The sequence below is a fragment of the Heptranchias perlo genome, chromosome 1, assembly GCF_035084215.1.
Source record: "Heptranchias perlo isolate sHepPer1 chromosome 1, sHepPer1.hap1, whole genome shotgun sequence".
NCBI classification, from domain to species: domain Eukaryota; kingdom Metazoa; phylum Chordata; class Chondrichthyes; order Hexanchiformes; family Hexanchidae; genus Heptranchias; species Heptranchias perlo.
This window is the reverse complement of record NC_090325.1, coordinates 85257258-85278739: the sequence shown is the minus strand read 5'-3', so window position 1 is coordinate 85278739 and position 21482 is coordinate 85257258. Positions and strand designations below refer to the sequence as shown.

General features: G+C 40.3%; 1 protein-coding gene across 19 annotated transcripts in view; it reads right to left on the bottom strand.

The window, feature by feature from the left end:
* Positions 1-21482, bottom strand: part of fryl (furry homolog, like) — a 450071-nt gene that overhangs the window by 49378 nt on the left and 379211 nt on the right. For 11 of the 19 annotated variants that reach the window (XM_067987951.1, XM_067987806.1, XM_067987858.1 and 8 more), the window contains 5 exons: positions 20920-21102; positions 17681-17898; positions 7542-7749; positions 5217-5366; positions 2290-2388 (listed from right to left, as the gene is read on the bottom strand). In XM_067987951.1, the coding sequence (XP_067844052.1) occupies positions 2290-2388; positions 5217-5366; positions 7542-7749; positions 17681-17898; positions 20920-21102 (858 nt within the window). The remainder of the gene's footprint in view (positions 1-2289; positions 2389-5216; positions 5367-7541; positions 7750-17680; positions 17899-20919; positions 21103-21482) is intronic. The other 8 variants (XM_067987841.1, XM_067987875.1, XM_067987850.1 and 5 more) reach the window with 2 other exon arrangements.

Sequence of the window (21482 nt, the reverse complement as noted above, 5' to 3'; positions counted from 1 at the left end):
GTAGTCTACACAGACATGTCACACTACTCTTCAATTCCTAATATACCCCCAAGTTACCTTGTTCCAAATATATTATTTTCTACCCCAGCTGATCAAAATACAAATTACTCAGTTCTAGCAAAGAAAATATCCAAATTTGATTGTTAATTAACATTTATTGAATGGAATTCCTACCACGCTACTGGTGTGCAACATACAAGACATTTCTTCCAATTTGTCAGCCAAAAAAGTAAGTGTAAAGTGGAAGTATCACAATTTCACTCCAGTATATGGTTTGTCTCAGTGAAACATTTAAAATGCAATATGTTACAGTGAAATTACTAGAAAAAGTCAGCATTCAAATTACTTTCATTACCCAGTGGATTTTTTGCCCATTAAAAAGAACTATTTTGCCTTGGTCTCTTCCTTACTGCTCGACACCTTCTCCTTCTTCAAACATCTCATGACTCTCCTTTAAAATCCTCGTGGTCTACCACCTCACTCCAAGTTCCTCTCTGAAAATATCCTCCCTTCTTTCTTCCCTCAGTTTTTGTACCAAGCGACTCCTGCTCTTCATCAATTATAATTTCCATCAGCTCCCTTTTGTGCTCTCCTCCGAATTCACCACCCTCCTATCCTGTCGAAACTCTCCTCACCCCTGGACTTGCCACTTCTTCTGTCCTTCTATCCTCATCTCTAACAAGTGCAGGGGACTGTTGGATCTCTTTTGTTAACAAGATTGCAAAACATCCATTCAGCTTTCTCCATTGCTTTCCCCTCTTTGCCTGCTCCGAAAGCCTTCCTCCCCAGCCCCCTCCCACTCTAGCCATGAACCTCTCCTGTCTCTTTGTACTTTCCCCTCATCTTCCCTCCCACTCTAATCTCATCCATGAGATCTAGTTCCTACTCCTTTGACCCCATTCCCACTAAACTCCTGACTATCCAACTTTCCTTCCTTGTCTCCATGCCAGCTGACATTGTGAATGGTTCCTTCTCATAAGGTGTGCACAATTTCAAGAACTCTGGTACCAATTTTGCTTCCAGCCTGTTATCTTTTTAAAACAGGTAAGCAGCAACTACCTACATTTCTAAACTACAGAAACTAATTGGATTTACAGGATTCATTTTCTTCATTGTAACTGCAAAAATATCAATTCCTCTGTTATAGACTTAATTAAATATATTGCATAGTTACCATTTTAAAATTTGTGGTTTACATATCACCTGTCTAATATTATACAGAACCAATAGCAAATCTTTGCAAAATGAACTTGTTAACATACACCTTTGTTGTCCTGAAAAATTACTGTTTAAAATGGAATCTCTGTTTGCAGCTCCGTACTAAGGGTTAATTCTGCACTCCTGTGCTCCCAGCAAGGAGCTGAACTCAAGACACCATCAGGACTAAAATCTTCTAGTCCCATCTACAATCGGCACTCCCTTCAAGAGCGGCTTCTGATTGGGTGAGTGGGATTATAGAAATAACTTATATTCCTTGGTATCACTTCTGTTTGCCAATAAGTGCATTTGTCTATTGGAAACTAAAGATGGTACACCTACCACACAAAGTATGGAGCATGCACATGATCTGCAAGTTGGCAATCCTTATTAATAATTTTAAGACTTCTCCAGTAACAAGCTATTTTCCTTCTTTCAAACTAAGGAGAAAGTCTGACGAAGCTCTAGAATCAAGCCTGTCAACATGTTTCAATCTAACTGATATCAGTCAGTAACCCAAACGACTCGGCATGTAGTGCAAGCTGTGAATAAAAGTAAAACCAAGAAATAATTGGTAATCTAATCTGAAATGGCTCCAGTTGTACCCACACAAAGGAGCGGATTGTGCAGTTTTTCCGAGGTACAGGCAGAGTAAAATGTATAAACAAAAATCAAGTATTCTGCTATGTAGGGTTTAGCAAATTTTAAGAAAGTTGTTTTTATTCAACTTTATATTCCCAATATTTAGAGGTCTAAAAGAAGTGGAGCACGTCTTCACAATGTCACAACTCCATTGGGGTGCAGTGGAACAAATGTGATCCCAAGTATTAGGTTACACCATGACTGTTATTTAGTAATGATGGAGTAATTTTTAAAAAATATCTAATGTAGGACACCAAAGGGGCCTTAAAGTTCTCTTAAAGTTACTGAGTAGAGGAAAGAGTAGTGTGAGGAAACTGCAGTATTAAGTTGTTTTTAACTGTTTCACATTTCTCAAATACTTTATCTGGACATCAGTGCCAGTCTGACTCTATAAAGATTGGCATACATAAATCAAAACAAAGTGCAAATGTAAATTGTAGGAGGGCTCACCTGCTCAGCTCCCTCCCTTTTGGCGTTGTAGGTATCCAAATGTTCTTGTAGCTCTAACACACTAAACTTCAATGTCTCCAACAGACCACATGAGACAAGCTGTAAGAAAATAAGCAGAAAATTTGTGTAAGTGGAGAGTATTCTATCACACTCCTGACTTGTTCCTTGTAGATGGTGGAAAGGCTTTGGGGAGTCAGGAGATGAGTCACTCGCCACAGAAAACCAGCATCTGACCTGCTCTTGTAGCCACAGTATTTATATGGCTGGTCCAGTTAAGTTTCTGGTCAATGGTGACCCCCAGGATGTTGATGGTGGGGGATTCGGCAATGGTAATGCCGTTGAATGTCATGGGGAGGTGGTTAGACTCTCTCTTGTTGGAGATGGTCATTGCTTGGCACTTGTCAGGTGCGAATGTTACTTGCCACTTATCAGCCCAAGCCTGGATGTTGTCCAGGTCTTGCTGCATGCGGGCACGGACTGCTTCATTATCTGAGGGGTTGCGAATGGAACTGAACACTGTGCAATCATCAGCGAACATCCCCATTTCTGACCTTGTGATGGAGGGAATGTCATTGATGAAGCAGCTGAAGATAGTTGCGCCTTGAACACAGCCTTGAGGAACTCCTGCAGCAATGTCCTGGGGCTGAGATGATTGGCCTCCAACAACCACTACCATCTTCCTTTGTGCTAGGTATGACTCCAGCCACTGGAGAGATTTCCCCCTGATTCCCATTGACTTCAATTTTACTAGGGCTCCTTGGTGCCACACTTGGTCAAATGCTGCCTTGATGTCAAGGGCAGTCACTCTCACCTCACCTCTGGAATTCAGCTCTTTTGTCCATGTTTGGACCAAGGCTGTAATGAGGTCTGGAGCCGAGTGGTCCTGGCGGAACCCAAACTGAGCATCGGTGAGCAGTGCCGCTTGGTGAGTAAGTGCCGCTTGATAGCACTGTCGAGGACACCTTCCATCACTTTGCTGATGATTGAGAGTAGACTGATGGGGCGGTAATTGGCCGGATTGGATTTGTCCTGCTTTTTGTGGACAGGACATACCTGGGCAATTTTCCACATTGTCAGGTAGATGCCAGTGTTGTAGCTGTACTGGAACAGTTTGGCTAGAGGCGTGGCTAATTCTGGAGCACAAGTCTTCAGCACTACAGCTGGGATGTTGTCGAGGTCCATAGCCTTCACTATATCCAGTGCACTCAGCCGTTTCTTGATATCACGTGGAGTGAATCGAATTGGCTGAAGACTGGCTTCTGTGATGGTGGGGATCCTCCTACTGTTAGTTGTTTAATTGTCCACCACCATACACGACTAGATGTGGCAGGACTGCAGAGCTTTGATCTGATCCGTTGGTTGTAGGATCACTTAGCTATAGCATGTTGCTTCCGCTGTTTAGCATGCATGTAGTACTGAGATGTAGCTTCAACAGGTTGGCATTTTTAGGTATGCCTGGTGCTGCTCCTGGCATGCTCTTCTGCACTCCTCATTGAGCCAGGGTTGATTCCCTGCCTTGTTGGTAATGGTACAGTGAGGAATATGCCGGGCCATGAGGTGACAGATTGTGCCGGAATACAATTCTGCTGCTGCTGGCCCACAGCGCCTCGTGGATGCCCAGTTTTAAGCTGCGAGATCCGTAGTGAATCTATCCTATTTAGGACGGTGATAGTGCCACACAACACATTGGATGGTGTCCTCAGTGCGAAGATGGGACTTCATCTCCACGACGACTGTGCGGTGGTCACTCCCACCAATACTGTCATGGACAGATGCATCTGCGACAGGTAGATTGGTGAGGACCAGGTCAAGTAGGTTTTTCCCTCGTGTTGGTTCGCTCGCCACCTGCCGCAGGTCCAGTCTGGCAGCTATGTCCTTCAGGACTCGGCCAGCTCGGTCAGTAGTGGTGCTACCGAGCCACTCTTGGTGATGGACTTTGAAGTCCCCCACCCAGAGTACATTCTGTGCCCTTGCTACCCTCAGTGCTTCCTCCAAGTGGTGCTCAACATGGAGGAGGACTGATTCATCAGTGAGGGAGGACGGTAGGTGGTAATCATCAGGAGGTTTCCTTGCCCATGTTTGACCTGATGCCAGGAGATTTCATGGGGTCCGCAATCCGCCACTCCCTCCTGACTGTATATCACTGTACCGCCACCTCTGGTCGGTCTGTCCTGCCGGTGGGACAGGACATACCCAGGGATTGTGATAGAAGAGTCTGGGACGTTGGCTGAAAGGTATGATTCTGTGAGTACGGCTATGTCAGGCTGTTGCTTGACTAGTCTGTGGGACAGCTCTCCCAATTTTGGCACAAGTCCCCAGATATTAGTGAGGAGGACTTTGCAGGGTCGACTGGGCTTGGTTTGCCTTTGTCCGGTGCCTGGTGGTGGTCCGTCCGGTTTTATTCTTATTATGACTTTCTTTAGCGAGGTTTTACAACTGAGTGGCTTGCTAGGCCATTTCAGAGGCTAATTAAGAATCAACCACATTGCTGTGGGTCTGGAGTCACATTTAGGCCAGACTGGGTGAGGATGGCAGGTTTCCTTCCCTAAAGGACATTAGTGAACCAGATGGGTTTTTACGACAATCCGGTAGTTTCATGGCCACCATTAGTGATACTAGTTTTTTTTTAACTCCAGATTTTATTTAGTTAATTGAATTTAAATTCCCCAGCTGCCGTGGCAGGATTTGAACTCATGACTCCGGATTACTAGTCCAGTAACATAACCACTATGCTACCCTACCCGATTTATGAACTAGCCTTGAAGCATTATTTTTAAGAAATGCTATATAAATTTTCTGGAACACAGCCTTATGATTGAAATTGTTATTAATGAATGTATTAAAATCAGTCATTTATATGTAAATTAGTTTATACCACTTTTATACAATTGTTACGAGCTTTATTGTAGGCAAAGTCTAAAACTTACAGTTTCAGCATCCACAAAGACAGTCGGGCAATCTGAACACATCATCATTACTTCCAATGAGCTTTTGAACTTCGACCCAATCCTCTGCAGACTGTCCCCCAAATGACTGACTGAATCATGAGTAATGGCACAGAATTTTTTCTGAATGTTCTGTAGAAATGAGCAACCAGCAGTCAACATCAATTTTGCCTTGACCCGAAAATATATTTTGATTAAACAAATTTTCACACCAGCAAAAGTTTATGTATATCAGATGTCTTAGGATGCACTTACAGTTTAGCATCGGTACAAAGTGGTTTTGGCTTCAAAGCAATGTTAAACAGTGTAAATCAGGTGGCACACAACTGGTTTAGCCATCCATCATTAGATCTGGTTGGACCACATCGAGCACTATTGGGCCTCACTCTCCTCTGCTAAACCAGCTCACTACTCCAGGGCCATCCTAGATAGCAAAAATAACCTCTGGCTTTTTTCTGCGCTACCAACTGTCTCCTTAAACCTCTTCCCCCACCCTCACTTCCAACAAGTGCAAGGAGCTTCTTTGTCACCATGATGGGGACCATCCAGTCAACTGCCTCTGCTGCATTCCCCCTTTCCCCACGTCCTCGTCCTTTCCGACCTCTGCAGTCTCTGACACAGTCAACCACATCGTCCTCCTCCAACAACCCTCCTCCGTTGTCCACTTTAGTGGGACTACCTTTGGTTGGTTCCACTCTTACCTATCTGATCATTGCCAGAGCATTTTTAGCAATGGCTTCTCTTCCCACCCCACACTGTTACCTCTGGAGTACCCTAAGGATCTATCCTTGTCCCCTTTTCTTCCTCAACTACATGTTGCCCCATGGCGATATCACCCAAATACATGGGGTCAGCTTCTACATGTATGCTGATGACACCCAGCTCTATTTCTCCACCACCTCCCTCAGCTCCTCCACAGCTTCCAAGTTATCAGATTGCTCGTCCAAAATCCAGTCTTCGATGAGTCGCAATTGCCTCCAGTTAAACACTGGAACAAAGTCATCACCTTTGGCCCCCACCACAAACTCTGTATCCTCGCCACCAATTCCTTCCCACTGTCAAAGGCTGAACCAGTTTGTTCGCAACCTCGGCATCCTATTTGACCCCGAGCTGAGCTTCTGACCCCATATTCTCTCCATCACATTGACCATCTACTTCCACCTCAGTAACGATGCCTGTCCTAGTCCATCTGCTACTGAAACTCTTATTCATGCCGTTATCACCAGACTCTCCTACTCTACTGCTCTTCTGGCCAGCATCCCATTCTCTACCCTCCGTAAACGTCAGCTCATCCGATCATGCATCAAGTCCCGCTCACCCATCACTCCTGTCCTTGTTAACCTACATTGGCTCCTGCTCCCCCAATGCCTCCAATTTAAAATCTCATCTTCATGTTTACATCTCTTCATGGCCTCGTCCCTCCCTACCTCCATAGCCTCCTCCAACCCTTCAAACTCCCCAGAACTCTCTCCTTTCGGCTTTTGCCTCCCATGCTTCCCCCTTCCTTCGCTGCATCATTCGCAGCCGTGCCTTCAGCCATCTAGGCCCTACTCTTGGAATTCTCTCCCTAAACTTCTCCACCTTCCTCTTCTCCTTTAAAATCCTCTTCAAAACCCATCTCTCTGACCAAGCTTTGGACACCCCTCCTAATTTCTCCTCCTTTGGTTTGGCATCCATTTTTTGGCTGATTACGCTTCAATGAAGCACCGTGGGACATTTTTTTACGTTAAAGGTACTATGTAAATGTATGTTGTTGTTATTTCTGCCTTAATGAGCGATACTACAAAAGGATTAGAGAATGCCACTCATTGAGCCTGCTGCATCTCTGTTGCGTACAGTAATCACTTGACATAAAACAGGCTTGGATATACTGCAAACAACGCAGTCCTTTTGCCTCTCAAAATGGAGAAATCTTAAATTTCTTCCCCATAACGTAACTCTTGCCAGAACAATTTGTAAATTTTCCAAAAACAGTGCTGAAGGGAAGGTCTTGATATATTTTGAAAACACTTTTAATTTTACTTTTGTTCAAGAGTCTCTGACTTTCTGAGATTAAACTTGTTGCATTTGCGCCAAGATAGCCCAGTCTATTTTCATATCAATATCATCTTTATATCACCATTACTTATGGATGACATATAGGATGTCAGCAATTAGAATCTTCCAACTGACTTAGTCAGTTTCAACAACTTTAATAAGGGAGTAAAGCAAACTTCATATATACATCAACTGTATTTCCTGAATCCACCATATCAGTCACCTCCTCAAAAAAACTCTATATATAGTAACTAAAAGGCGACCACTGACCTGAAACAATCTAGAGAACACATGAAATGTATGCACAGCACAGGATCCATCTGTGTCTGACAGCATCTGGTTGACATGGCAACGCCAGGCTTCCTCCTCATCCTCATAAGCCACTGGTTGGAAAGCAGACAAGATAGCAGAGAGGAAGGGTGAAGGTGGTGGTGAAGCTTGAATCTCAGGAAACCCTTCCTGGTCTCCCTCGTCTTGACTGAAAAGGAAACAGAGAAGATGCTCAAAGCAAAAGATCTAAATTAGGTGGGAAACTATCTCTATATTCATTTTAGTTGCTGGTACAATGGGTGTATGGAAAATCAACATCACTAATGCTTCACATTATAATCCCAAAGCCTCATTACAATATACTTTTATGATTATACTGGAAAACAGTGCTGTGCTGGAAATTTAATGTTTGATTATTTTTTCTTCAATAGTTCAAGTTTATAAGCAGCATTTTTTCCTGCATTTGTTTTACAAGCCAATACAGAGGTACAAAAGTTTTCATCACATGGATTGTAGAATAATATGGTTGACACTGTTCTGGAAAACATTTTATTAACGTCTCAACAGAAATGCTAAAACTAAAATCAGCACTTGCAGGTCTATGATACTGCTGTCGTCCTTTGGTAGTTTCTTTAGCATAACTCAAAAAGGATTAACTTCAATAAATAGATTTCTCTTGGCAGCTTGCAACTATTAAAACACTCCATCATCAAATTAGAGGGGGTGATCAGTTTGAAACCTGACCTCAGCTGACATTTTAACTCAGAAAAAAGTGCCAGGTCTAGTCCCACCCTTCAGCATACCTCAGTTAGCTTATAATATGGACACTAGTCATGGACAAGTCCATGCTCTAGGCCATCCCACTTGTCCAGCTTAAAAGACGACAGTACTGCGATTCAGGGGTGCAAGGAGCTCTAAAAAGGGATGGGAGACATGTATGCAAGATACATTCCTTAATTCATGATTGCAGCGTTACAGTTTGCAATTAGTTATGAATCCTTTGAATATGCATTTTCTTTTGTAGCTTTTCCTATAGGTGCACATATAATCATATAGAATCCCTGCAGAAGCATTCTTGATATTAAATATTATTAAGTACCATTTGAGGAGCGAACACAACCACGGACTCTTCAGAGCATTCTCTGAAAGAGAAACTGATTTTTTTTTGTTTTGGTGCAGAAATACCACTGAAATCCTCAAAGGAGTAATGCACACTGTAGCAAGTGGCAATAATGTTACAGGTCAGAGAGCATATTTTAATTTCAGCCCAAACAAATCTTATTAGTTGTAACATTCCTCATTTATATTTAATCAGAACAACGCAGCAATTATATATTAGTTCACAGAATCTTTTACCACTGGTAAAATCAATAAACCGATTAAATTATTCTTAAACCAGAATCGCTGTTGAAAAGATTTTCTGTGAACTGAATATGATTTTTGTTTTTCTTGCCAACGTATCTTTTAATTCCAAAGAAAGCTAGAAAATGGAACAAATCTACCCACTATAATAAATCATAATAATTTATAAAAAGAATATACTCACTGTTCAAATTTACTGAAAATTCTTACAAAACATGCAGAATAAATATATCTGAGACTGTTCCTACTGAGTGCAGATAACATTTCTACAAATGTTAAGCAGCACTTTGTTTTAAGTACAGTCGAACAGCAACTATACGTTTGCTGGCAGATTATCTGCATATGGACGTAGCTGCCTGCACTATGTGGAATGTTTTCTCTTGGAAAAGTCACAAGATCTTATGCTGTCGTAGACAGTATTTTTAATTATCTTAAGTAGGGCCTATTTCAAGAGGTTGGATGCATCAAAAGATGTCCATTTACAAGCACAATCAATTTAATGGAGTTCACATTTGTGAAGTTCCTTAAGATCTCCACTCGGCCATCTATCTTCTACTGTTAATTGACGTATCAATCACTTTTTTCATTTTACTCAGAAAGAGTGAATTATCTCATTGCACCTGCTGTATCTATTGAGGTTAATCACTTCTTCTCTTTATCCTTCACATTGCTCAGAAAAGATGACGTGATTAAATAACTGAACAGAATAAAAGCGCAGGATGACAAGGATGAATGATTCCAGAACAAAGCAGTAACATAACCAGCTTCTATCAGTTCAGTTGGTGCAGAGCAGAATAAGCACTTAACAACGGCATTGAGAAAATGGTGTAAATTTTATTCTTAACTGGCCGGGGTTTTCTATTTGAGCTTCACATAAAACAGGAAGGCTTTCTGTGAGGCATTTGATGCCAAACATCAAACGTTCTCATCTAATGGCTGCAGCAATTTTATAATAAATCTCTCCAAGGCCAATAGTTCAGGACATCACCAAGGTTGAAAAAGAGTACGCAAAGAGACAATCAAACAGTAGTGTTTAGGTGCAACCAAGCCTAGGAAGGCAGAGGGAGAGGAGGAGTTCCATACTTTTGAGATCCTCAAAGAATGCTGTAGAGCAAGAAGCGATGCAATGAGTCTTGATTTCAATGCAGTCACAATACAGGAATCATAAAAATTTAAACTGTAGTTTTTACCTTATAAATAACCATTGCTATCAACCCCAGGATCTACAAATAGCACTGTGCCTCAATCTTGCTATCCTCAGCTGCATATTTCCCCATATCTACTACCCTTTCCCTAAAGCACTGAATCTTTCGGACTCCATCAGGAGGCAGAGGCCTCGAGCCCTGGATAGCATGCTTGTGATTCTTTGTTCAAATGTTGAATAAAATGGACAAATCTGCAATAGGCAGAGTAAATAATGTTCCTTCAGTAGTGTAGTTTGCTATTCTGATCAGTCATAAGCAGACTGCTTTCCTCACTTTACTGGAGTTCCATACGAGAGATCAGCAAGGAAATTCTGGAAAACCAGAGGATGAAGGGAGGTCTGTAATATTTGTGACAGAATTTGTAGGGTGCAAGACCAAGTTGTAGTGCAATGCAGGTATTATATTCACCAAAACAAATCTTTTGAATGATTAAGGATGCAAATGTCCTCAATTTCAGAGTGACCACAGGGATCCTCCACATTGTATTGGATATTATAATACCTTGCTTCAACCAATACACGCCTTGAGGTGCAAGGTATTGAAATGTGGTGGAACTGAAAGGTATAGGTAAACAGACTGCATGGAACAAAACCAATTCGCTGCCCCCTGCAAAAGGTAAGCTAATACAAGTACAATAATATGATGCAAGTTTCTTCATTATTCCAGTCACTAACTCAGGCAGTAAAACTAAATGATGTTAACCTCAGCTCACTCCAAGAATTGAGAACATAATCTAGACTGATACTTTAGTGGAGTACTGAAGGAACACTGTACTGTCGAAGGTGCCATCTTTCGGATGAGACATAAACGGAGGCCTGGTCTGCTCTCTCAGGTGGATGTAGAAGATCTAATGGCTTCATTTGAAGAAGAGCAGGGAATTCTCCTGGTATTCTGGCTAACATTTATCCTTCAACCAATATCACGAAAAAACACATTATCTGGTCATTGCTGTTTGTGGAACCTGGTTGTGCAGAAATTCTCTGCCACGTTTTCCTACATTAAAACAGTGACCACACTTCAAAAGTACTTAATTGGCTATGAGGTACTATGGGACGTCCTGAGGTTGTAAAAATCACTATAGAAATGTAAATCCTTTCTTTAAAAGCCACCCTTCTAGAAGGTACCGTGGATTGGAAGGTAGCAAATGTAGCCCTGCTATTCAAGAAAGGAGGGCGAGAGAAAACAGAGAACCACAGGCCAGTTAGCCTGACATCAGTAGTAGGGAAATGCTAGAATCTATTATTAAAGACGTAGTAACAGGGCACTTAGAAAATCATAATATGATTAGGCAGAGTCCATACGGTTTTATGAAAGGGAAATCGTGTTTGACAAATCTATTAGTTTTTTGAGGTTGTAATTAGCAGGGTAGATAAGGGGGAAGAAGTGGATGTAGTATATTTGGATTTTCAAAAGGCATTCAACAAGATGCCACACAAGAGGTTGTTACACAAGATCAGGGCTCATGGGATTGGGGGTAATATATAAGCAAGGACTGGTTAACAGACAGAAAACAGAGAGTAGGAATAAACGGGTCATTTTCGGGTTGGCAGGTTGTAACTAGTGGGCTGCTGCAAGGATCAGTGCTTGGGCCTCAGCTGTTTACAATATATATCAATAACTTAGATGAGGGGACCGAGTATAATGTATCCAAGTTTGTTGATGATACAATGCTAGGTTGGAAAGAGGCTGCAAAGGCATATAGACAGGTTAAGTGAGTGGGCGAGAAGGTGGCAGATGGAATATAGTGTAGGGAAATGTGAAATTATCCACTTTGGGTAGGAAGCAGAATATTTTTTAAAAGGTGAGAGATGAAGAAATGTTGGTGTTCAGGGATTTGAGTGTCCTTGTACACGAACCACAGAAAGTTAACATGCAGGTACAACAAGCAATTAAGAAGGGAAATGGTATGCTAGCCTTTATTTCAAGGGGGTTGGAGTATAAGAGCAAGGAGGTCTTGCTGCAATTATATAGGGCTCTGGTGAGACAACACCTGGAGTACTGTGTACAGTTTTAGTCTCCTTACCTAAGGAAGGATATACTTGCCTTAGAGGAGGTGCAACAAAGGCTCACAAGATTGATTCCTGGGATGAGAGGGTTGTCCTATGAGGAGAGATTGAATAGAATGGGCCCATATTCCCTGGAGTTTAGAAGAATGAGAGGTGATCTCATTGAAACGTATAAAATTCTTAGAGGGCTTGACAGGCTAGATGCTGAGAGGCTGTTTCCCCTGGCTGGAGAGTCTAGAACTAGAGGTCATAGTCTCAAGATAATGGGTCGGCCATTTAGGACTGAGATGAGGAAAAATTTCTTCACTCAGATGGTTGTGAATCTTTGGTGTTCTCTACCCCTGTGGATGCTCAGTAGTTGAATATATTCAAGATTGAGATCGATAAATTTTTGGACACTAAGGGAATCAAGGGATATGGGGATCGGGCAGGAAAGTGGAGTTGAGACAGAAGATCAGCCATGATCCTATTGAATTGCGGAGCAGGCTCGAGGGGCCGAATGGTCTACTCCTGTTCCTATTTCTTATGCTCTTATGTAAGAGTTCTTGCTGCCTGAGGCTCTCCCCAAGGAGACTTGGGACCTGTAATTTTGTTGCCTTGTGTTAGAATCTGTGACAAAGGAGATAAACTTTCTATTAAATCTAGAGCCTGACTAAGCAGAGAAAACAATACTTTGAAGGTAAACCCAAAGAATCCAGCAACAAGTCTTGCATGCTTAGGAGTTTGACAGCCAAACCCTGTGGACCAAGTACCAAACAAGATGCCTTAATGGGAGACTGTTTTAGTACTGACACTCATACTCTGAGAAAGAAAGAGCCATTCTGCTGGTGCAATATAGCACAGTGGCTATTTCTGGTTCAGCCATTATTGAAAATGTATACGAGAGTTACAGAAGGCTGCACATGACATCAAGTCCTTCTTCCCAACTTTGTGAGTAGACATGGGGTTTTAGTTTGATCATCACTTTTGAAGTTGTGAGATCCAAAGATGGGCAACACTCCTACACTCAATTTTTTTGTTTATTTGTTGCATTCATTTTGCATATGCTTTAAATGCAAACTGGATTCTGAGGCCTCACGTAGGAAACTAAGTAATAATGCCATCCTTTCTTCTAAACTTTGGAGCAGGTTATGCATCTTTTGCTGGAAAGGACTGCGATGCAATTCCGGGGACTAAAACTGACTCCTGGGACAAATACTTTTATTGGAGCAACGGCATGGGTTGACCAAAAAACATAATGGTATAAAATAACAACCTTGCTCTGAAGCTGAAGGATCAATGCTGAGAATTCGGGATAGAAACGACGAAGGGAAATTGCAATAACTTTTTGGAAAAGACTTGCACGGACTAAACAATCACTAAGCTAACTACTAACATATTTGCTCAAAGTATCACGCAACAGCAATTTTTAAGCTATGTTCCACCCATCAGTAGAACACTGATTCTGATGGTTGGAGAAAGATAATGAGGCGGGAATCTAGAATAAAAACTTATATACCGCCCAATAGGATTATATAACTTGCAAGGCTACCTTGCAAACTTAATCTTAAAGAGACAATATCTTATGATTTCCTCTTTGGATGACTGCTTATTCATTTGCACGTGGAGTATTTACGAATAATGAGGAATTAAGTGAAACACCACCCGGTTACAGAAATCTCCAGGAAATAGCTCAAAAAATGGTTGAAGCTGCTGAAGCAGGAAAGTTTTTCTTTCCTCCGAATGCTCTGTTCTGATTCGAGATGTTAAATAGATCTACAGAATAATGACTTGGGATTTTGTACCCAGCAGAATAAAGCACTGCTTTGAAAGGGAACTGGCATGGGATAAATGTTAACATATATTTTGATGACTATAAATACTGAAAATAAATTGAGATGACCTTATTTCTTTTACAAATACCCAAGCAAAATCAAAATTACTTTGAAGATCACGTATGGATTATTTCAATGGCGAATATAGTGTATAAAAGGCGGTTATCACTGTGCCACGTGTTTGCAATGAGTTTAAAAAGCTTGTGTTGATTCTTATTGCCATTTATTCTGTGATAATCAAACAAAAGGAGTGATGTGGGAAAGAGGGGTTCCATTTCATGGGGTACTGGCACAGTACTGGGACAGGGGGAGCAGTACCATTGGGATGGGCTGCACCTGAACCGGGCTGGGACCAAGGTCCTAGCGGAAAGGATAAATAGGGTGGTAAAAGGAACTTTAAACTAATAAATGATGGAGGGGTGCTCAGTCAAAAATAATAGTAAAAATGATAGTTTAAAGATTTATAAAAGGGATAAGATCAAAGTTCAGGTCACAAAGAGTGATATAGATACTCCATTTGAAGAAAATACTAAAATAACTAAAGTAGTTACAGAAGGAGTGACAAATAAGAAACGTGTTAGGTTAAACGGTATGAGAAAGACAGCAACAGGGCAGAAGGACAGATTAGGATCTCTTGCCTAAATAAGAATTATATATACTAAAGCACGGGAGTATAAGAAATAAATTGAGTGAATTAGAGGCTCAAATCATGACAGCAGCAATGAAGTGGCAGAATGTATTAATTCAGAGATTAGAGGGGCTTGTAGCAAAAGTAGCAAAAGGAGACTTTAATTTTCATATAGATTGGGAAGAGCAGAGTAACTCAAGTCGGAAAGGTAGTGAATTTCTTGAGTGCATTCAAGATAGTTTTCTGGAGCAATATGTTCTACAACCAACAAGCATGCAGGCCATACTAGATTTAGTAATGAACTAGACTTAGTTAATAATCTAACAGTAAGGGAACATTTATCTCACAGTGATCATAATGTGATCAAATTCAACGTTAGGTTTGAAAAGGAGTTACTAAGATTCTAGATTTTGGTACGGCTAACTTTAATGGGATGAGACAGAGACTGACGACAGCAAACTGGTCAAGACTGTTATCGGATAAAACTTAATACAGGACCAGTATATACCCCCAAGAGGAAAGTGCTCTACTTGCCAAATAAAATAACCATGGTCGATAAAACAGGTAAGAGATAACATAAATCTAAAGGAAAGAGCATACAAAAGTGCAAAGAATAGTGTAGATCCAGGGGACTGGGAGAGATATAATGAACAACAAAGGAAGACAAAAAAGATAGTAAGAGCTGTAAAAACAGAATACGAAAAGAAACTTGCAAGGTATATCAAGATTAACACAAAAAGTTTTTATAATTATATTTGAAGAAAAAGGGTAGTCAAGGATAATGTGGGCCCTTTAAAAACAGATGCAGGTATATTGCAAATGAAAATAAAGAAATGGCAGACTTGTTGAAGAATTACTTTGTGTCAGTCTTCACAGTAGAGGGAGAGAATAATATAACTGACATTCCAGGGAAACTAACAATGAATCAAGGATTGAAACTCACTAAAGTTAATAAAAACAGAAAATACTGGAAATACTCAGCAAGTCAAGTAGCATCTGTGGAAAAGTTAACGTTTCAGGTCGATGACCTATCGTCAGAACGGGAAAGAAACGGTTTTAATGTTTCAGGTCGATAACCTTTCGTCAGAACATCTGTTTCCACAGATACTGCCAGACTTGCTGAGTATTTCTAGCATTTTCTGTTTTATTTCAGATTTCCAGCATCTGCAGTATTTTGCTTTTCACTAAAGTTAATATAAGCAATATTAGGAAAAGTAATGGCTCTAAAGACTGACAAATCCCCAGGTCCTGATGGTTTCCACCCCAGGGTTTTAAAGGAAGTAGGTGAGGAAATTGCTGATGCTTTAGCCATAATCTTCCAAAGTTCTCTCGATTCAGGATTTGTCCCTTTAGATTGGAAAATTGCAAATGTAACTCCATTATTTAAGAAAGGTGAGAGAAACCAGGGAAATTATAGACCTGTTAATCTAACATCTATTGTGGGGAAGTTATTGGAATATATAATTAAGGACAGAGTGACTGAGCACTTAGAGAAATTTGAGCTCATTAGAGAGAGCCAATTTGTAACAGGTAGATCATATCTAATGAAACTAATTGAATTTTTTGAGGAAGTAACTGTAGTAGTAGACGGGGGAATGTCTGTGGATATAATTTATTTGGACTTCCAGAAGGCATTCAATAAGGTTCCACATGAGAGACTGTTAGCTAAAATTAAAACTCATGGAATTGAAGGCAGATTAGGAGATTGGTTAGTCAGTAAAATAGAATAGAATAAAATAGAAGGAGGAAGTCTCCGAAAGCTTGTGAATTTAAAATAAAATTGCTGGACTATAACTTGGTGTTGTAAAATTGTTTACAATAGTAAAATAGAAAGTAGGGATAATGGGTATGTACTCGAATTAGAAGGAAGTGACTAGTGGTGTCCCACAAGGATCTGTGCTGGGGCCTCAACTATTCACTATATTTATTAATGACTCAGATAACACAATAGAGAGCCACATATCCAAGTTTGCCGATGACATAAAGATTGGTGGCATAGAAACTAGTGTAGACGGGAGCATAAAATTACAAAGAGACATTAAGATAGATTAAGTGAGTGGGCAAAAAAGGATAGATCGGAGTATTTTTTTAAATGGTGAAACAGTGGAAATCCAAAGAGATTTAGGGATCCATGTACACAGATCATTTAAATGAAGTAGTCAGGTGCAAAACAATCAAAAAGGCTAATGGAATGTTAGCCTTTATAACAAGAGGGCTAGAATATAAAAGGGAGGAAGTTTTGCACCAGCTATACAAAGCCCTGGTTAGACCACATCTGGAGTACTGTGTACAGTTCTGGGCACCGCATCTTAGAAAGGATATATTGACCTTGGAATGGGTGCAGAGCAGTTTCACCAAAATGTTACCAGCACTCCAAGGGTTAGATTATGAGGAGAGATTACATAAACTAGGCTTGTATTCCCTGGAATATAGCAGGCTAAGGGTGATTTGATTGAGGTTTCAGGATTTTGAAAGGAATTGATAGGGTAGATAGAGAGAAACTTTTTCCGTTGGTGGGGGAGTCTGGGACAAGGGGACATAACCTTAAAATCAGAGCCAGGTCATTCAGCAGAGAAGTTAGGAAACACTTCTTCACATAAAGGGTGATAGAAGTGTGAAACTCTCTTCCACAAAATGTAGTAGATGCTAGCTCAATTAATAATTTTAAATCTTAGATCGATAGATGCTTGCTAGCCAAAGGTATTAAGGGATATGGAGCCAAGGCGGGTGGATGTAGTTAGGATACAGATCAGCCATGATCTCACTGAATGGCAGAACAGGCTTGAGGGGCTGAATGGCCTACTCCTGTTCTATGTTTCCATGTTCCTAATGCCACATAATCAGCTCCATATAATCTCATGTTCACATCATGTAATCTTGATTTAAAATGGTTTTGGAACAGTGTTTGTTGCTAATCCTACCATCAGTTTCAAATATTCAAACTACAACAATATATTTACAGCACTAGGTTTGTAAAGACATGGCTCTTACTCTTTCACTTTGCTCCTTTTAAAAATCAGGCAGTACAAAACATACTAATAAAAAGTAGTGTACTGGCTGGAAGAAATAATTGTACTTGATATCTTTTCTCTTGTTCTTAGCTCGGTGATATATAACGAACTACCTTGAAAGTCCTGAAAGATCTGCCTCCTCCTCTTCACATCTGTCATCCAGTTCTTTAAGGGCAAGGGTGACATCCTCTTCACAGATGGACTCTCGCGAGCTCCCGGGAGCAAAAGATTCTTGAAACTTCTGGGGTTCCTGTGGTTCTTGGTTGATGCTTGAACCTGTGTCTTCACTAACAGTGCTGGCCAGTTCATCCTTCACAACCGCACTGGCATCCTGCAATCAAACACAGAACTTGAAATACAGCAGTGGACACAATTAGCTGCTGATATTTTCACTATTACACTAGGGCTATCATCAAATAATTTGGCAATGTATTCTAACCTAACATTTTAAAACAAGATTAACAATTGGAGTCTTACCATTACTTAGAAATGGTTTCACGCTTTCAGAAAAAAACAACAGAAAATTTTGCTTTCTAAATGCTGGCAATGTTTATGCTGCTTGCCCCTTGTTTTGGAAACTCAAATGAGGTCCAACTGACAGTAATCAACAGAAACACAGATGACCATTGAGAATCTGTAAAGGAATTGGCCTTTTTACAAGCCAAACAAAAAAAAAATCAAGATCCTGTAAAATGGATGGGGCATCTTGGTGATGCCCATGATTACCACAAGACGAGTTCTTAAGAGAAGACATGCTGCTGTGGGGATGCACTGAGTGAAGGACAGGTGTTTCTCTAAAGAGGGGAAACAAAAATCAAAAGGAAGGTCACTCTTGTGCATCTGATTGATTCTGGGGTAGACCAGGGAGCTGGTCACCTCTCAGTCAAAGATGGCGTATAACATGGGAAACACATTAGCAAATAATAAAACGGAGCTTTTTCTAAAGCTCCACAACAATTAATAAAGATTTACAAATAAAAACATATATCTTGCTGAAAAAAATCTCATCATTGTTGATTTCATATTTTGTCTACACTTGCAACCAATGTGGCTTTGAGAAGCTCACATCAGCTTGTCCTATGTCTTCAGTAATTATACTGCTACAATAATGCAGGAAAAAAAGGGACAGCAAGAATATATCTTCTCATCAACCCTTGTTGCCTGTTCAAAGGTTTCATTTTGGAGTTAAGGCAGGCCTAACATTTGTACATTGCATTAATGCCAGTATCATACCAGTAGGAAATTCACAGGCAAGACATCTGTCTTAAAATACAAGTATTGGAGTTTAAACCATCAAATTCACTGATAAATGCAACAATCAGAAGGGTTAAGTAGAGTAATTACAAGGGTAAAGATAGTTGCCAGTAAAACATTTGATTTTCTTTGGTGTGATTTTCTTAATATTTTCTCTCCTTTCCAACCAGGCCCACCATCTCAGGCTTGAAGATGGGTTACTCCAGTCTGCGACCATCTCTGTGGGCACCATCAATCCTGAAACTTAACTGACCCATCGGGATTTTAATGCAGTCTCATTAAGAACCTGACCAAGACAGGGAAACCTATTGCTGCAGGAAACCAAATTTAAAATCAAGATTGGATCTGAATTCATGTTTTCATGATAATAGGAAGAGAGGGGGAGGTTGGGAGCTTTGGTATTGTAGCTACCATGAGTATCATGACTGAAAATAGGCAGTAACATGTGACAGTAAGACAAAGGTTCACTGTGATTCCATACACAAAATACATCATATTATCAAGTATGAGTTCTGAAAGAAAATTCAGTTTTTCCCCCACAGGTAAGGATTTTTGGGGAATTGGAAGAAAAAGGAAGAATAATAAGACTAGCATAGTATCAGTCTGGCTGGATTTGAATCTAAATCACTAGCCTGCTCAACAGCAGCATTGGCAGAAGACTGGAAAGAGACCATCTGCACTTTCTCTTGGCCAGGAATAGTGCATAGTACACCTGTATTTAGGTTGTGTCATCTCTGCCACATTTCACAAAATCTTCCTCACCACTTTGATTAGGCTATAAATTATTCATTCAAGCAGGAAAGGAACAAGGTTGGTTTCCAGGTTTAATCCCAATAGTGGTAGGAAAATTAGATTTACTACCAGCCCAGTAATTTGCAACCACAGACACTAGTAGAGATACTAGTACTGCAACTTTTGTTACTATTTTAATGAAATTTATCCTAAAAGCAGCTGTGTGGAAAATAAGAGTCAAAAGATGGATGTCCTTTCATCTCTAAAATTTTGATTCAAATCCAGCCAAGACTGGTATCATGAAAGAATCCTCCAGCTGCTGGCTGTGGATAAACTAGGTTAGGCAGACTTAATCCAGCTCTAGTGGGTACAAGTCTACAACATGAAACTGTCCTACAATTTAGTACAAATAGTCACTAAATTGTCAGTCTTGCTCAGAATCCACAAGGATATTCGATGTGGAAAATGGAAACTTCACACTGGTGCGGCAGGGACACTTTCATAGGTTTAGCTTAAGGAACATTGTTGGGGCAGAGTAAAAGAGATTTACTGTGCAGCTCACCTGTGCTTTATTTGATTTGTAAGTGTTTGATGCAGACAATAGGCACAAAAATGTTTAACTATCTGCATTGCCACCTCTCACTTTGATAAGGAACCCTCCCCTCCCCCATAAAAAAGATCAATTGTTTTAGTTATATGCCCAAATGCTTAAATAACAGCAAACAAAAATAAGCAAAATAAAGCTGCTATACACAAATAATCAAACTTATATTATACTCTAACTGTAGTATAAAAAGGTTAAAATACTTACAAATCAGGTTTAGCCCCAAGCGTGACACTTACCAGCCTTATTCCATTGGCCATTACACTGGCATTTTAAGGACAGGTGACACAGATGATATGCTAACACAGCAAGCCTGAGGCTAGTACCCACAATCTCAACCCCCAATCAAAGAGCAATATGCAAAGCCAAGAAAAGATTAACATAGCCAAGCTATAATTAGATTTTTTGGAATTAGTTGCTTAGAAAAATCACCATTAACCTTGAAAACCACAGGATTAACTATGAAAGAATGCAGGTTTCTTCTTTAAATTATACCTCTGCAAACATGCTGTACAAGTCTATTATACAAAAGAAGGACTTTTTAACCTGTGCTAACAATTCATGCGTCTAAAGACTGCCCTTTAGGGATTTTATGACACACACATTTTGTCTAAATATTGTCACAGGTTAAAAATATTGAAACTTCATATGGTTCTGTGAATCTGCAATGTCTAATCAACTTTCAGTGCAGAAATATACTAGGAATAAATGGCATTAGAAAGTTCCCAAATCAGCCATGCACCAACCCATATTTCTACCCACATTGCTTCCCACCTCAGGCAGCTGGTTGTTAGCGCTATCTGGAAGAGTTGTCTCTAAATTTGGGGTCTCAGCTCTGGGCAGTGGTGCTTCTTCAGACACCACACTGGTTGCTGTGTCTCTTGACTGCAGCAGGGAATCCACATGGTTTGGTACAGCATCATCTGTTGCTGAATCACTGTTTAGCTAAGGGAAGCATACAGGAAATTACAAGTGAGAATAAAGCCATAAGAATTTGGTTCTTATTACTAGAGCTTAACTGCACTAAGGAAAAAAATAACTCACTCATTACAAAAGGTATCTATAATTACCATCTGAAATACTAAAAATGAAATGGCATGGCGCAACAGAAACAAAATCTGATGCCAAATATTTGGACAATACATGATACCGGTGCTTATTATCTAGGCTGTTACTAAACATTCAAATAGTTAACTGTCAGAGAATCGTGGAAAGAGTCAGTTCCCACTGTCCAAAAATTGCACATTCATGCATGGACACACAAATGCCAGGAGTTTCAATAGTCTTTAAACCTCAAATCTTTGTTCCATGGGTTTTGGAGTTGA